Source organism: Aquarana catesbeiana, linkage group LG08 (assembly GCF_042186555.1).
Source record: "Aquarana catesbeiana isolate 2022-GZ linkage group LG08, ASM4218655v1, whole genome shotgun sequence".
In the NCBI taxonomy this organism is placed as follows: Eukaryota; Metazoa; Chordata; class Amphibia; order Anura; family Ranidae; genus Aquarana; species Aquarana catesbeiana.
The window spans coordinates 102,060,828-102,079,080 of record NC_133331.1 but is presented as its reverse complement, the minus strand read 5'-3'; the positions used below and the strand labels follow the sequence as shown (position 1 = coordinate 102,079,080).

At 44.0% G+C, this 18,253-nt stretch overlaps 1 protein-coding gene across 1 annotated transcript in view; it reads left to right on the top strand.

The window, feature by feature from the left end:
- LOC141105965 (claudin-10-like) overlaps window positions 1-18,253 on the top strand; it is a 37,376-nt gene that overhangs the window by 16,578 nt on the left and 2,545 nt on the right. The window contains exons 3-4 of the mRNA XM_073596235.1: window positions 13,348-13,429; window positions 13,511-13,618. Coding sequence (XP_073452336.1) covers window positions 13,348-13,429; window positions 13,511-13,618 — 190 coding nt within the window. The remainder of the gene's footprint in view (window positions 1-13,347; window positions 13,430-13,510; window positions 13,619-18,253) is intronic.

The window sequence follows — 18,253 nt, the reverse complement described above, 5'->3', positions numbered from 1 at the left end:
CACTGCTACTCCAGACCAGCCCAGGTGAATAAATGATAAGGAGTGGCCTCAGCCTACATGTTTCCACCAAACCACATGCCCCAATGGGTATGCTGGGAACACATAATAAACATATAGTGGGATTTTCTCAAATTTGACTGCAAATGTAGCTCAAGCAAATTAGCCACAGATTCCAACAGGTCAGTGAAGGAGTATACTACACCCCACATATATGTAATCCAACTGTGTTTGCCATGACGCATTATCAGATTGAATACACATGTGTATTAGGCCTCTTGCACACGATACTGATGTTTGAGCATCTACTTTTTCAGCCCTTTTGTATGCATTTGTGTGTATATGCGCAATTTTCACGCAATTTTGTGCGCGCAAAAAAGTATTCTTGCGTTTTTGTTCTGCACAATATGCGAAAGGGCGCGTATTTGCGTGCATGAGGCATAAAAATAAAAAGCTGACAGATGTTCTAGCATTTCCCTACTCAACTTTGTCTGTGTTGGAGCTTCCTTCAGTTCTTGTCTGGTGAAAGGTTTATCCCTGGGACAGTGAGCAAGGTGAAATATCTCTCCAGGGCAGCAGTAAAACCCGACATGGGTTCTAATTCTTCCCGTATCTATCCTTTAATTAAAGGAAAAAGGGTTAGCTATAAAAGTGTGGGCAGGTGTCAAGTCCTGCTGGAAAATGAAATCAGCATCTACATAAAGCTGGTCAGGGAGGGAAGCATAAAGTGCTCTAGAATTTCCTGGTAGAGGACTGCGCTGACTTTGGACTTGATAAAACACAGTGGACCCACACCAGCAGATAACATGGCTCCCCAAATAATCCCTGACTGTGGAAACGTCACATTGGACCTCATGCAACTTGGATCAGGGTCGCACCAGTGACTGGGCCCTGCCATTCTGCCACAGTGGGGGGGACCCCAGGACCCAGCATCTCCCCCTGCACGTCCGGTTGTCACTTCACTATGCAGTAGAGGGGCGGGAGGGGGCGATCGACAGCTCTGTGGTGCCTGCAAGCCGTGGGATCTCCCTCCGGCAATCAGTTGACTTTCCTCTATACAGTGCAGAGGGGAGGGGCCTCCGTACTTGCCAACAATCCCGATCTGTGGAGATCACAAACTCTTTTCCACCAGCGGATCAGGTGGCTCTCGGGTTCACTCTCTGCTACTCCTGCAGAACATGCCAGAGGCGGAGCCTGCCGAGGCTTGCATTTTTATTGGGATGGACTCAGGGAGGGGGTGTGGCCAGCCTCGAATGTGATGGCACCCGGTCCACCTTCTGGTGCAGGTGCGAGGCTCAAGCTGCATGGAGAGACCCTGTGAGAGACTGAAGCAGACGGCGGAGATACTCTGCTATTGGTAAACCAGATTGGTACACCAGATTAAACTTTGCTAGGTTTCATTAGTCATTGAATTATCTGTTCATCTGTTTGCATAAGCTGATCTCCTTGCTATACAGGTCTATTTCAGCACAACTCTTGCTTTTATCTCACCAGAATCACCTTAAAAAATTACATTACAAATGTACACCTCCACCCTTAACTAAAATAGATGGAACCTCAGCATCTCCCCTGCCAGCCAGTGTAACACTTTGTTGTCAGTCAGCAAGATTACAGATTTAAAGCGGAATTCCACCCAAAAGTGGAACTTCCACTCATCCGATTCCTCCCCCCCTCCGGTGCCACAATTGGCACCTTTAAGGGGGGAGTCTAATACAGGTATTTGAAACCACTTCCAGGAACAGACTCCCGCGGGAGTCACGCCCTTCCCCCCCCCCCCGCTGTCTTCTGGGAAACACACAGGTCCCAGGAGATAGCGGGGACCAGTTAGGACGCGCAGCGCGACTCGCGCATGCACAGTAGGGAACTGGGAAGTGAAGCCGCAACGCTTCACTTCCTGATTCCTCCACCGAGGATGGTGGTGGCAGCTGCCGAGATCTGAACGATTGATCGGCTTCGACTGCTGACATCGCTGGACCCTGGGACAGGTAAGTGTCCATTTATTAAAAGTCAGCAGCTGCAGTATTTGTAACTGCTGGCTTTTAATATATTTTTTTTAGGTGGAGTCCCGCTTTAATTGATTATTATTGTCACTGGGACATTAGGCTTCCAATGGAGATGTTCCTAATTTGTATGAAGATGTAAAAAATTGCTAAAGTCACCATATATATTGTGACAGTGTGACTGATTTTTTTATTTATTTATTGTTAAAGCGGAGTTTCACCCAAAAGTGGAACTTCCGCTCATTCTACTCCTCCTCCCCCTCCGGTGCCACATTTGGCACCTTTCAGGGGGGAGGGGGGACAGCATACCTTTCTTTCACAGGTATGCTTTCCCCACTTCCGGGAGCCTCACCGGGCCAGTAGGAGAGGGGAGCGGAGCCTCGCCCATGCGCAGTAGGGTTCCCAGCATGAAGCCGAAAGGCTACGCTGCCGGGTTCCCTTACTCGCAATGGAGGCGGCAAGCACCCGACAGCTGATGGAAACATCAGCTGCGGTGCCGACATCGCTGGACACCAGGACAGGTAAGTGTCCGATTATTAAAAGTCAGCAGATGCAGTATGTGCAGCTGCTGGCTTTTAATTTTTGTAGCGGTGGGCAGACCTCCGCTTTAATGTGAATGTGGATATTTAATTGGGTTTATGATTATAGTTTATAATAAGCTACAATAGGAAATCCAAATAAATATCTGCATGTTCGCATTACCATGAAAGTACAGTCACAGTATATATGGTCACTTTATCAATTCTTCACATCTTCATGCATTTAATGATAATATCTCATATAGCATCCTAATGTCATGCAGTATACAGATACATGCAGTATCACCGCTAGCACAGGACACTCAGAGAAAGTACTCTAATGCCCCGTACACACGGTCAGACATTGATCGGACATTCCGACAACAAAATCCATGGATTTTTTCCGACGGATGTTGGCTCAAACTTGTCTTTCATACACACGGTCGCAGAAAGTTGTCGGAAAATTTGATCGTTCCGAACGCGGTGACGTAAAACGCGTACGTCGGGACTATAAACGGGGCGATAGCCAATTGCTTTCGTCTCTTAATTTATTCTGAGCATGCGTGGCACTTTGTCCGTCGGATTTGTCTACACAGGATCGGAATTTAAAGGATCGGATTTTGTTGTCGGAAAATTTTATAGCATGCTCTCAAATTTTGTGTGTCGGAAATTCCGATGGAAAAAGTCTAATGGAGCCCACACACGGTCAGAATTTCCAACAACAAGCTCTGATCGCACATATTCCGTCGGAAAGTCCGACCGTGTGTACAGGGCATTACTCTCTCATGGGGTTTCCTGGGTTCCTACAGCAGCATCTCTCCCCACTATTCACCACATGTCATAAAAGTTAAACAGTAAACTTTAGGGCTCTTTAACACGGGGCAGATCCGCCCGGCAGACTCCGCTTTGCTGAGCGGGGGATTGATACACTGATCTCCACTGAGCAAACGGATGACAGGTCCGTCTTCGCTCACTGTGTGGAGACAGACCTGTCAGAGCCCCGCTCTCCTCTATGGGAGATCGGATGAAAATGGACTGCCTGTCCGTTTTCATCCAATCCCATCTGATCCTCCAGACAGATGGAAAATAGGGTCACCATCCGTCTGGATTTCATGGACAAAGTTGGATCGGATAGCAGCAGGTGTCAGCGGACATGTCACCGCTGACATCCGCCGCTCCATAGAGGTGAATGGAGCGTCCGATCAGGTCTGCCTGAAAAACTGACAGGTGGACCTGATCAAACAGCCCGTGTGAAAGGGGCCTTAGAGAAGAGGAAAGCTTCCCCCAACACATAAATATGTTAATTTTACACTTCTAGAACTAGACCCATATTAAATTAATGCCCCGTCCCTAATTAAAGTAAATGCCCTGCCTCCAATGGCTTTCTGGACATGCATTAAAGTGATTGTAAAGGCTTGCTTTTTTTTTTTTTTAAATAACAAACATGTTATACTTACCTCCTCTGTGTAGTGGTTTTGCACAGAGCAGCCTGGATCCTCCTCTTCCCGGGTCCCTCTTTGCTGCTCCTAGTCCCTCCCTCCTTTGAGTGCCCTCAGCCAGCTTGTTACAGGTTGTCACCCAAGCTGAGTCAGAGCTCCTTGTATCCATTCAGACACGGATCCCTGACCTGGCCCTGCCCCCTCTCTCTCCTGATTGGCCGACTGACTTTGACAGCCACGGGAGCCAATAGCGCCGCTGCTCTGTCTCAGCCAATCAGGAGGAGTGTACTGGATGGCTGAGGGGATCATGGACATTGCTGGAGAGAAAAGGAGGTGAGGTAGGTAATTGGGGGGTGCTGGGGAGGCTGCTACATACAGAAGGTTTTTTATCTTAATGCATAGAATGCATTAAAATAAAAAAACTTCTGCCTTTACAACTCCTTTAAAAAAAGGTGTCCCTAAAAACTTTTTTGAAATGTTTGCAACTATGGGGGCCCCTGACCTAGGCAGGTAATGGCTTCAGTAAACAAGTGATTCACTCTGCTTGTACACTGAAGCCGATACCTGCCCTGGTCAGAAGCCCCTCCCCTCTCCACTGTATAGACTCGGGAAGTAAACTGCTAGCCGGGGGGAGATCCCGCAGCTTGCAATGGGAGTAAAGGGCCCTGGATGAGTGGCAAGGGCTGCGAAATGGGGTCAGGGGAGCCCTTCATGGTTTCTTGCACCAGGGCTCTGAAGGTTCTAGTTACGCCTCTGAGCAGGACTTGGCACCTGCCCACACTGCCAAAAGTACCAATACTTGTTTAATGATCATGGTATCACTGTGCTGGATTGGCCAGCAAACCTGCCCGACCTAAACCTCATAGAGAATCTGTGGGGTATTGTCAAGCGGAAGATGAGAGACACCAGACCCAACAATACAGACGAGCTGAAGGCTGCTATCAAAGCAACCTGGGCTTCCATACCATTTCAGCAGTGCCACAGGCTGATCGCCTACATGCCATTGACACAGTAATTCATGCAAAGGAGCCCTGACCAAGTATTGAGTGCATACTATACTGTACATGGATATACTTTTCAGTAAGCCAACATTTCTGTATTAAAAATCCTTTTTTTTATTGGTCTTATTATGTAATATTCTAATTTTCTGAGACACTGAATTTGTGTTTTTCACTAGCTATAAGCCATAAACATCAAAATTAAAAGAAAGAAATGCTTGAAATATATCACTCTCTGTGTAACGCATTTATATAAAATATATGAGTATCACTTTTTAAATTGAATTACTGAAATAAATTAACTTATTGGTGATATTCTAATTTTTATGGGATGCACCTGTATATAGATGCACACCAGTATAGAAATAATACAAGCTTTATATAAGTAAAGATTAATAACACATAATCCAATGTACAAACAGGTATTATCAGCAAAGGGCCCAACAAGAGTCCTGGTGGAATTGTGAACATATACCCAAGTATATAGCATAAAGTTAATAATAGAGATACCTCCAGTTGACTATTATAGCAAAGTTCAGTTTCAGGGGCCCTGAGGATGATCAGCATTCATCTTGGTGTCAAAGACCTGAAGATAGGATCTGCCATGCAGGGGAGGCCCTCCAGTCATTGTCCAACTAGCCTAGAATGCAGCTTTTTCCAGCAGAAATTGTGGCTGAAAGAGTCAGTCTATATACTCTGCACTTACTCCCTAGTAGCATCTAATCTGTCATACAACTGGACCCCTAACTACCAAAAGTGACCGTTGAATGCCTAGCCTGGCTCTAGCCTATGCTGGTTATTGAGCCCTGAAGAAACTCCAGCTGTCGCTTTATAAGCAGTTACAGCAAACAATTGTTTTCATTTTAGGTTAATTGTTTTCATTTTAGGTTAAAGATTTTTCATTAATAAATAAAAGCTGATCATTGTAAGCACCCCAATCAGTGGTAAACGGTTTGTCACATCCTGTAACTGCAAGAGAGCTTGTTCTTCTGTGAAACAACACACTTACTAGCTATATCACCAGATGAAAATAAAAGAAAGAAAGCCTAAAAAAAAAAAAAGAAATAAAATTTTTTCATCATTCTTACCTGTAAAATCCTTTTCTTTGAGTACATCATTGGATACAGAATCAGGCTAATATTCATTACCTACTGGGTTATACTCCATCTCCAGGTGAATGGACACTGGTAGACCAAAGGTCTTCAGACAGGAAGTTATCCCATATATAACCCCTCCCACACAGGAAGTACTTCACTTTTGTAGCAAGCACTGAATCCTCAAAAAAGAGGGGAGGGATCTCTGTGTCTCATGATGTACTCAAAGAAAAGGATTTTACAGGTAAGTATGACGAAAAAATCCTATTTTCTTTTTCATACATCATGGGACACAGAGTCAGGCTAATATTCATTACCTACTAGGACGTCCCAGAGCAATAGCCTTGAGGGGAGGGAGACACCCTGCCAAACAATAGCCATCAGAACTTATATGGCAGCCAGCAGTACACTGCGGCCGAAAGCCGAATTCTGCTCCATATATATATTATATTATATATTATGCGGCTGCTCGAACATCCACTTGATAAAATTTTGTGAACGTATGCACTGAAGACCAGGTAGCAGCTTTACAAATCTGAGCCACCCTGGCTTCAATAGCCATGCCGTCAAATTTAGAGACTGTAAATTGGGGTGGAATATAGGACCTTGAGACAGTAGATCGGGGTGACGTGGAAGCGTCCATGGCCCATCTATTGTTAGTCTCACAATCTCCGGGAACCAGGACCTTCTGGGCCAGGCTGGTGCCACCAGAATGACTGGAACCCCCTCTTTCCGAATCCTGTGCAACAATGGTGGAAGGAGAGGGATCAGAGGGAAAGCATAAACCAGGGAGTACTGGCTCCATGGAACTATCAGAGCATGTGCTCCAATTGCGAGAGGATCCCGTGTTCGGGACACAAATCGCTGTAGCTTGTTGTTGAACCTTGATGCCAATAGGTTGACCTCTATTCATCCCCATCGCTGGCAAATTTTCTGGAACACCCCTGGGTGTAGGGACCATTCCCCCGGGCAGATCTGCTGGCAGCTGAGATAATCTGCCTTCCAGTTCTCTACTCCCGGAATATGGATTGCCGATATAATCGGCACATGTCCCTCTGCCCAGGCTAGTATGTGGTTCACCTTCTTCAGAGCTGAATGACTCCTGATACCGCCTTGGTGGTTTATAAAGGCCACTGCAGTGGCATTGTCGGACTGAACCCTGATAGGGCAGTCCTGAAGCTCCACCATCCAGGACCGTAGGACCAGATGTATTGCCCTTAATTCCAGGACAGCAGGATCTGTTCTGTCCCTGACCATTTCCCCTGAGCTGTGAGCCTTCTAGGGTCGCTCCCCAGCCTGAGAGACTGGCATCTGTAGTCAGTACTCTCCAAGTTACCGGGAGAAAGGATTTTCCCTTTCGCAGGTTCTGATCCTGCAACCACCAGTTTAGGCTTAAGCGTGCCCGAGGATATAAGCACATTGGATAATCCAGGGCTTGTCCTCTTCTGTTCCAGGACAACAAGATGTCTTGTTATAAAGGCCTGGAATAGAACTGGGCATAGGGCACTGCCTCGAAGGAGGATACCATCCTCCCTAGAAGACTCATACAGAGCCAAATGGAGGGTTGTCTGGTGCCCCTTATCTGACGCACCTGAACCTTCAGGTCACAGATCCTTAAAGATGGCAAGAATATTCTTGCTTGAACCGTATCTAGGATCAGACCTAAATACTGTAGACTTTGAGCTGGTTTCAAGGCTGACTTTTCGGTATTTATGATCCAGCCTAAGCTTTTGAAATACCTCACTGTGCATATTATGCTCTGTTCTAGACCCTATAATGAGTGATCTCTGAGCAGGAGGTCATTCAGATACCCGAACACTAGGATTCTTGGGCCCTTAAAAGACCCAGTACTGGTGCTAGGACCTTTGTGAACACCCGGGGAGCTATAGCCAGCCTGAAGGGTAGAGCCACAAACTGAAAATGATGTTCCTCTACTGCAAAATGTAGGAAACTTTGATGAGGATGAAAGATGTGTAAATACGCGTCTTTTATATCGATAAAAGCTAGAAAGTCTCCCCTCTGGAGTGAGGCTACTACTGAGTGGACAGACTCCATCTGAAAGGACTGTATCAGTAGATACTTGTTCATGGATCTTAGGTCCAAAATGGGCCTTGTGGCCCCATTTGGTTTCTGAACCGTAAACAGGTTTGAGTAAAACCCTGTTCCCCTTTCAGGTTCCAGAACCTCTACAATCACTCCTTGATGCACTAGATGATGTAGTTCCTGAAGCAATAAGTTTCTTTTTGGAGGATCCGAGGGAACGCTGGATCTTAAAAACCTTTGAGGGGGAACCCCCCCGCAACTCCAGCTTGTATTTCAGGTGACCCACTCGTCCTGAATTATTGTTCTCCAAATGTCCGCAAAGTGCAGCAGCCTTCCCCCCACTTGATAGAGTGGGGGTGTCCCCTCAAAAGGAGGGCTTGGTGCTGGGTTTAGAAGAGATTTGGACCCAGGGCTTCTTCTGGCCCTGGCCCTGCGGCTTGCCCCTGGCCCTAGCTCCCTGTTGGTGGCGGAACCGCCTTGACGCTGAGACATTTGAGGAAGCAGTCCCTGAGGTTTTAAACAAGGTTTGTTTGGTCTGGTGCTTTTCTTCACAGGAAGTAGAGAACTCTTCCCTCTGGAAATCTTTTGGATATATTTGTCCAAGTGATCACCAAATAAATGTTCCCCATGAAAAGGGAAACTTGCCAATAACTTTTTACAAGGAAGCTTGGCTGACCAGTTCTTAAGCCACAAGAGTCTGTGCATATGTACAGACGAGAGAGACAAACGAGAAACCTGCTGTATTGAATCCTTTGAGGCATCAATAGCAAAACACAGCGCTCGAGAAATATCTGTCTTACTTCAGGCAGATCATCCTCCTGGTTAGGCCTATCATGCCGTTTGACCTGATCCTTTACGGACTGGCAGATACCAATTGCTGCAACAGCTGGCTAAATAGCTGAACTGGCCAAAGAAAAGGAAGCCTTTAATAATGACTCCAATTTCTTGTCAACAGAGTCTTTCAAACCCTGTGCGTTATCTACCTGACAAGTTAAGTTCTTGTTTAAGGAAGAGATTGCTGCATCTACTGCTGGCATGCTCCATTTTTTAATGAACTTTTCATCCATGGGATATAAAAGGGAAAACCTCTTAAGAGGAACAAAAATCCTGTCAGGATGTTCCCAATCAGCATACATCGCCTGTTCCAACAGGGGGTGTAGAGGGAAAGCCTGTGCGGCCTGAAGAGGCCTCAGGGATCCCAAAGAGGACCAGGGAGGCTCAGTCACCTCTGCAAGAGGCAACTTAAAGCTGAGTTCCAGTCATAAAAAATTACAATATTCAGCAGCATTAAATACAAATAACAACCTTTGGAATTTTTTTTTCTTTTATTCACCTTTTCAGGTATGTTGCTCGTAATCTGCGTCTTCCTCTCCAAGGCACCTGACGTCATTTCCCTCAGCATGCCCACAAGCACTATGGAAACTGCTACTAAAAAGGAATATAAGATATATTCCTATATGAAATCGGCAATTGAGCACCGATTAATCACACAAATGTGAGTGCGCTAAATAAACCTTAGAAAAAAAAAGATATACGTGCTAAAAAAAAAAAATTTAACAGTGGGAACTCCGCTTTAAAGACAGAATGAACCATTTTGGTCAGAGTCAGGATCAAAAGCCTCTGCGACTGAGAGGCAGACATCAACTGGATATCTTATTGTCCAGATTGTTTGGAAGCAGACTCATCTGCCGGGCCCTCCACAAAGCCCTGAGCTTTAAGCTCTTCCCCATCCTCAACCCATTCCTGCTCCAGACTAGGAGACTCAGGGGAGAGGGATCTGTCATGCTTCCTGCCACCCTGCGGGATGGAGGCAATCATGCCAGCAATCCTATGCTCTAACCCAGCTAGGGCCGAGGACAGTTCATCCTTGGTGATAAAGGGTGAAGCAGCAGTGTTGACTATAGGCACGATACCAGATAGGCGCAGTGGCTCAGATTGCCCGGAAGCCTCTGGTCTTTCAGGGGATACAACACTAGGGATATGACTAGGTTCATCAGGAACTACTGATGACATAGGTGTGCCATTCCCTGTAGTGTTAGTCCTGCTCCTCTTTTTTGAAGACATTTACCAGCCACAAAAAGAGAGTACTTGGGTGTAGTATTAAAACACCTCAGAAGGGAGACCCTTTAATAGGGCTCGCCAAGCCCCTATGCAACAATCCTGCTAAGCACCTTTAGCCTAGCAAGCAACACTTGGTGACTCACGTGACCAGGGTAAGGAAAAATGAACAAGTGTCTGTTCAGAGCCTGCTCTGAGTCCCACAGCTGCCTTCTGGAAGCACCACATGCTTGACCTACACAGCCTAAATAAGCTGGGTGTGCGCCGGAATGTTCTGCACGTGCATGGTCCCGGCGAACGGGTGTGGGTGTATTTGCATATGACGCAAATCCTTGTGCTCCCAGATAAAGGGTACTCCACATGTGCGGTGAAGCCGCATGCGTCATGGCCACCAAACAAACAACTGCTAAGTTCAGCGACGCTTTTGCAAATGCCAACGCTTTTGCGAATGCACGTGCGCCAACAACTGCTGAACACAGCAGCACTCTTGCGAACGAATGCACCGTCGCGCACCATCACACAGGTAAGAAACAGCCAGACATAAGCAAAAAAGTTACACTTTGCAAACACCCACAGCTAGCCCAGAAACTCCCCCGTATGGTCACCGCACACAGGTGTCCAGCCTCTAGCTAGCTAGACTGATTGTTACAAGCACTGGGACACCCCACAACAATAAGTAAAGGGGTTTCACTTACCCGTCCAGGCGCAGGGTAGCTTAGAAACTAAGAGCCCAAACTTCACCCATCATGGCAGGTTCCTGTCACTTGAGGACCTTCAAGGACTGGGTAACCTTTTCATGTTTAGAGTCCACTCCTTTGGACCTGTACAGCACGCTGCGGGAATGCCTTAGCGCTGTGGTGTCCAGGATTCCACTTTGCAGGGTCCAGCGCCCGGAGGCTGTATTACAGGCAAAACCTCGCAGGATCTTGAGTCTACTTTGCGAGGCTCGGGTACCATTTATCTAAGCATATAAAGCCTGTGTCAAATGGATCCGATCGGTCAACCTCTTGATTCATTTAAGAACTGTTTGTCGGACTAGAGACCTGAAGTATGAGAGATCTAACAAACTGTGCCATCCACCTTGCAGACACTGGTAAAAAAAACTGAAGTGCTTCCTGTGTGGGAGGGGTTATGTAGGGGGATCACTTCCTGTCTGAAGACCTTTGGTCTACCAGTGTCCATTCACCTGGAGATGGAGTATAACCCAGTAGGTAATGAATATTAGCCTGACTGCAAGAGAGCTTGTTCTTCTGTAAAACAACAAACTTACTAGCTATATCACCAGATGAAAATAAAAGAAAGAAAGCCTAAAAAAAAAGCCTAAAAAAAAAAATTAATACATCCATCACATTTAAGAATTGGTAAGCTGCCATTTAATAAATGTTTGATTGTTTGAATGTTTGATTTTGGTTTTATTACTGCTTAACCACAATAAGAGGAGCTGAATGTAAACTCTATTGCAACAAGTTCATCAACTAATATACTGGAAGACAAATTGTGGGGTGTGGGGAACAAGTGAGCAATTGAATCTACCCCTAGAATAGGGGTCTTCAAACTATGGCCCTCCAGTTGTTCAGGAACTACAATTTCCATCATGTCTAGTCATGTCTGAGAATGTCAGATTTTGACAATGCCTCATGGGATGTGTAGTTCCACAACAGCTAGAGGGTCGTAGTTTGAAGATCTCTGACCTAGAAGGTACTGTACTGTACTGTACAAGCCCAAGACAGAGATCTATATGACTACCATCTGTGTGAATATGTTTTTAACCACATGCCAACCACCGCACGCCGATTTACGTCGGCAGAATGGCACAGGCAGGCAAAAGGGCGTCCCTTCGAAATCCCGCCGCACGCCGCGGGAGCGTGCCCTGCGAACTCGATGTTCACCGGCGGCCAGCGATTGCGGCGAGGAAAGGCAGAACGGGGAGATGCCTTTGCAAACAAGGCATTTCCCTGTTCTGCCTAGCAACATGTGAGGGATCTACTGCTCCCTGTCATTGAGAGCAGTGATCATGTTGTAGTGAGCCCATCCCCCCCAGAGTTAGAACACACTGAGGGAACACAACCCCTTGATTGCCCCCTAGTGTTTAACCCCTTCCCTGCCAGTGACATTTATACACTAATCAATGGCTATTTTTTAGCTCTGATCACTGTATAAATGTCAATGGTCCCAAAATAGTGTCAAAAGTGTCTGATCTGTCTGCTGCAATGTCGCAATCACAATAAAAATCGCAGATCGCCTCCATTACTAGTAAAGTTAAAAAAATTATTAATAAAAATGCCATAAATCTATCCCCTATTTTGTAGATGCTATAACTTTTGCGCAAACCAATCAATATACACTTATATCGGCCTAAACTGTGGAAGACATTTTTTTATATATATTTTTTGGGGATATTTATTATAGCAAAAAGTAAAAAATATAGATTTTTTTTCAAAATTTTCGATCTTTTTTTGTTTACAGCACAAAAAAATAAAAAATGCAGAGGTGATCAAATACCACCAAAAGAAAGCTCTATTTGTGGGAAAAAAAGGACGTCAATTTTGTTTGGGTACAATTTCGCACGACCGCGCAATTGTTAGCTAAAGTGACGCAGTGCCAAATCGCAAAAAATGCTTTGGTCAGGAAGGGGGTAAATCCTTCCGGGGCTGAAGTGGTTCATATATGTTTTTTAACCCTTATGATATTGAATGAAATTTCATTTTTTTATACATCTTATGAGTTGGTGTCTAATATACCCTAGAATGTAACTTCTAAAGTCCCACCTAATTCCAGGGGTCTGAACGTAATATACTAGAAGGTGACCACTGCCCACATACAGTAGCACAGACCTAGCTATTTAGCACCGTGCATGTGAAATATTAACAACAGGACAGAGATATGTCACAAACATTCGGATCAAGAAGTTATGTGTAGCTACAGTTAAACAGCTAGAACACAGGAAATATGACCTAATAGTCACTGGTTCTATCTTGCATAAAATACAGCAGCAGCTCCTTTATGTGGACATGAGGTCTCCAAACACTCTCTCTTTCTCTATTTACTTCCTTCCTCTGGGGTTATCAACTCAGCCACCAGGGACAGGAAGTGATGTACATAAACAACTCTGGACATAAAGTAGCAGAGCCACTTACAAATGCCGACAGTAGAGGGCAGGAGACCCATAAATGTGAACTATTTGCCTTCCTTGTTTCCAGGTCTGTGTGCCATGACTGGAATCTCCCTTTATGCTCACAAGATAACTTCAGAGTTCTTTGATCCATTCTACGTGGAGCAGAAGTAAGTAGCCTGTCAGAATAATTTTACCAATCTTCTAGTAGAAGTAAATTGTTGTTTGAATACTGTGATTCCTGTAAACAGGTATGAACTAGGAGCTGCACTGTTTATCGGATGGGGAGGATCGTCACTTAGCATCATCGGAGGTTCTATTCTCTGTTTGTCTCTGAAAGAAAGCATCAAGGCAGCCAGGTAAGCAGAGTATTTCCTTTATCTGAGCATGTGAACACCTCACTCACTAAATTCATATGGCCTTTTATCAACTATTTCTTTGTAAGAATATTGCTGTTCTCATTAACTTCGGATCAATGTGTCCTTATCCTGTATTATAAACACATATCCTTATGCCCTGTACACACGGTCGGATTTTCCGATGGAAAACGTGCGATCGGATTGTGTTGTCGGAAATTCTGACAGTGTGTGGGCTCCATCGGACTTTTTCCATCGGAATTTCCGAAACACAAAGTTTGAGAGCAGGATATAAAATTTTCCGACAACAAAATCGTATCGGTTAAATTCCGATCGTGTGTACACAAATCCGACGCACAAAGTGCCACGCATGCTCAGAATAAATTAAGAGATGAAAGCTATTGGCTACTGCCCCGTTTATAGTCCCGACGTACGTGTTTTACGTCACCACGTTCAGCATGATTTTCCGACAACTTTGTGCGACTGTGTGTATGCAAGACAAGTTTGGCCCAAAATCCATCGGAAAAAATCCAATGGATTTTGTTGTCGGAATGTTCGATCAATGTCCGATCGTGTGTACAGGGCATAACACTTTAATGGAGTACTATGGTTATTTTTATTTTATTTTATTGAACTCCCCAGGGAACAAATACATATAGCAATTGATCCCATTCTGATTGGTGGTCCTGTTGTCCCCCAAACACACCTCCTAATGCTGGCTGTAGCTCCAACCCTTTTAAAGCCCAAATTATGGTTGCTCCTTTGAGGGAGTTACAGCCAGCACAAAGCTCTACACCTCTAAGCTGAGTGATCTGTCACTGTTATGAATGAATGATTAGCGCTGCTTAATCATTAATAATAGTAAAAGACCACTCAGAGCTGTGGCTTTGTGTAATATATCTGCTGATGCACTGTGTACTTGTCTCAATCCAGAGCACTAAGTGTAATTTCTCTCCGCTACCTCGTTCCTCTGCGATCAGCATGAGTCACTTCTAACAAGTTTTCCCTCCAGTCAGCTCTCAGGGCTATTCTCACTGAGCTCTGCAGTATAACTTTAGCTCCCTGCCACCTGCTGAAAGCTCAGACAAGCTGTATAAATGCTGCACTACAAATGGCTGTAGATAAAAGAGGGCTGCAGATAAACAGGTATGTAGGGAGATTTGTTTCATGTCTGTGTATCACCTGAGCCTAATCACTTCACTGGGTATATGTGAGAGTTTACATCCACTTTTTGTAACCCCCCTATCTGCTTACGAACATGTGGGTTTACCCAATTTTCACACGACCCTTAAAGTAGATCTAAACTCAAACTATAGTCTTAACTGACTTCGGTAAGGCTGGAGTTCATCTTTAAAGCGGACCTTCAGTCATTTTTGCAACTTTCCATCTATTAAATCTTCTGTCCTTGTTGTTTTAACTTTGGATAGTAAAACATTTTTTTTGCTCTACCAGTAAATTATACAGCCCACTTCCTCTTTCTTGTCCGGTCATTAGCCTAGGCTTATGACATCATGCGCAGCACTCTCTCACTCTTGTGCGAGTTTGCCAGGAAGGGAGGGGGGATGAGTCATAAGAGGGCCAATTATAGCTGTGGGGCCTCTGTGTGCCTGTGTAAATCCAGGAAGTGAACAGGCAGAAGCTTCAGCTACCCACAGTTAAAATGGCTGCAGCCAGACTTAGTGGAGGGAGATTTCTGCAGCATATTTGGCAAGTACAGAATCACAGTATATATAAAATAATATGAAAAGTGGTTGGAGGAAAGCTTCAGAATGGCAAAGATATTTTTATTACAAACTATGTGAGCAGACTGCAGTTCTTTTTTAAGTAGTTAACACAATGCTAGAAATCCTAAAAAGCCTTGCTGAGCTTTATTTTATTTTTTACATTTTGACTTGAAACCCCAACATGGTTTGCAAACACAGCTTCATTTTATTTATTTATTCTTTATTTATAAGAGAAAAAAAAGAACACATTTGCAAATGTTAAATATATAAAAGTTTTATTTTTGTGTTTATATACACTTGAAATAGCTTGAAAACATTTTCTAACAATACACTTTAATATCGCTAAAGAATACTGCCCCTTGATATTTAAAGCAGAATTCCAGATATGACAATTTTTAGATAGTTACATACTGAACCAATGTAAGTACGTATGTGTCATACCTGTGGGATCCCTGTGGAAGCTGGAAATCACTGTAGAATGTACAATGTTTTGATTGGATGATGTGGAAATTTGGGCTGGTGATGTCACAATCTCCACCTTGATAATAAGAGAACAATTTGGATGGATTGAAAAAAAAAATGCATAAAGTGCTCCTTGGATGGTGCCCCTGCCAAACTAGGAACCTCCTGTGTTCACAATGTAGCAGAGCAGCAGCTTGACAATGCACCCGGATGTTAGCAACAATCACTGTAGTAGCGGTGCCTACCACAGTGATTTCTAGCTTCCAAAAGGTATGGTACATACTTATATTGGTCGAAACAATGTAAAATTGCCATACCTAGACTTCAGCTTTACAAGTTTTAGTTTCCGTTAGAATAACCTGGTCCTTTGAGCAGTGGCCCCTGATATCCTGTTTTAGGGTGGCTCCTTTCCCTTGCAACGTCCCTATGGAGCCACCCTCTAAGCTAGTAGATGGTCAGCTGCTGGAGGCTCCTCTCTCCTTTGTGATCTTATACCCAACTAGAAGTTCACAGAGTTGGAGCCAGATGTTTGGTATTGGATATATATGCTTGGGCAAAAATCTAAAGAAACACTTTGCCAGGCAATGTATATTTCATCTGGATTCATTACTGAAAAAAAAGGTTTCAGAGTTTAAAGCTACTTTATGTTCAGTGATGTTATATACCGTTTATTTGTCCATGGAAAGGAAAAAAAAAAAATGATGTGGTCCGTGGCACCATCAATAATTGGCCTCCATCCAAAAAGGACAGAAAGCAAGAGCATTTTGGTCAGGAGGACTTTGAATGAGACCGATCACTATATAGAGTAAGCACATGGGCTATAAAAGCACAGTATTACTTGTAGGAGTTTATTACACAATATCTGACAAAAAAAGGGGTGGGGTTTGGACTTTAACCACTTCAGCCCTGGAAGATTTGGCTGCTGAATGACCAGGCCGTTTTTTGAGATTCGGCACTGCGTCGCTTTAACTGACAATTGCGCAGTCATATGATGCTGCACCCAAACAAAATTGAGGTTCTTTTTTTCCCACAAATAGAGCTTTCTTTTGGTGGTATTTGACTCACTCTGCGGTTTTTAGTTTTTGCACCATAAACAAACAAAAAAAGAGCGACAATTTTGAAAAAAAAAAAAAAAAAAAACACAATATTTTGTACTTTTTGCTATAATAAATATCCCCATTTTTTTTTAAAAAAAAGCTATTTTTTTATCGGTTTAGGCCGATATGTATTCTTCTACACATTTTTGGTAAAAAAAAAAAAAAATATATTATATATATATATATATATATATATATATATATATATATATATAAAATAATTGCAATAAGCGTATATTGATTGGTTTGAGCAAAAGTTATAGCGTCTACAAAATAGAGGATAGATTTATAGCATTTTTATTATTTTTTTTACTAGTAATGGCGGCAATCTGTGCTTTTTATCAGGACTGCGACATTATGGAGGACACATCGGACACTTTTGACATATTTTTGGAACCATTGGCATTAATACAGCGAGCAGTGCTATAAAAAGGCACGGATTACCTTAAAAATCTCACTGGCAGGGGAGGGGTTAACACCAGGGAGCGATCAAGGGGTTAACTGTGTTCCCTAGTGTGTGTTTCTAACTGAAGGGGGAGGGGACTGTCTAAAGGAAATGACAGATTGTGGTTCCTAGCTATTAGGAACACACGATCTGTCACTCCTCACAGAACAGAACAGAACAGGGATTTGTGTTTTACACACACACACACACACACACACACACACACACGTCCCTGTTCTGCCTCTCATGATCACTCGTGGCCGGTGGTCATCGTGACCGTCGGCCACGAGCATCGGCACCCCCGCAGTGCAGCGGGTGCGCACCTGCTATCCCGCGAGCCGAGGTATAGCTACAGCGGTTCGCGGGATCGTGCTGACCTGCTGCAGGAAAATGACGGCGGCTGGTCGGCAAGCGGTTAAATGAGAGATGTATACCAAAAAGCAGTCATTGCAAAGAACATTTTACTGAACCTTGTTAGATCATATACAGCATACTCAATGACAAAAGGTGCCTTTATGTGAATTTGTGTATGTACTTTGTCATTGAGTATGCTGTATATGATCTCACAAGGTACAGTAAAATGTTCTTTGCAATGACTGCTCTTTGGTATACATCTCTCATTTAAAGTGGATGTAAACCCGATTTTTTTTTTTTTTTTTTTTTTTTATATATCATACTGTAGAGTATAAGATTTCCTATCATTTGAGCCCAGTCTTGCCACAGAGTTAATCCATCTCTGAGCAATCCTCTTTTATTGTTCAGTGAGATAAATCTTGACAAACTGAGAAAAACTTTGTCAAATCCTCCCCCTTGCTGTGAGTGACAGGTGATTTACATATCTCGTGCACTAGCCTAAGACACATGCAGTATTTTTTTAATTCCCACCCCCACTCCTTTCTTCAGCAGCTCT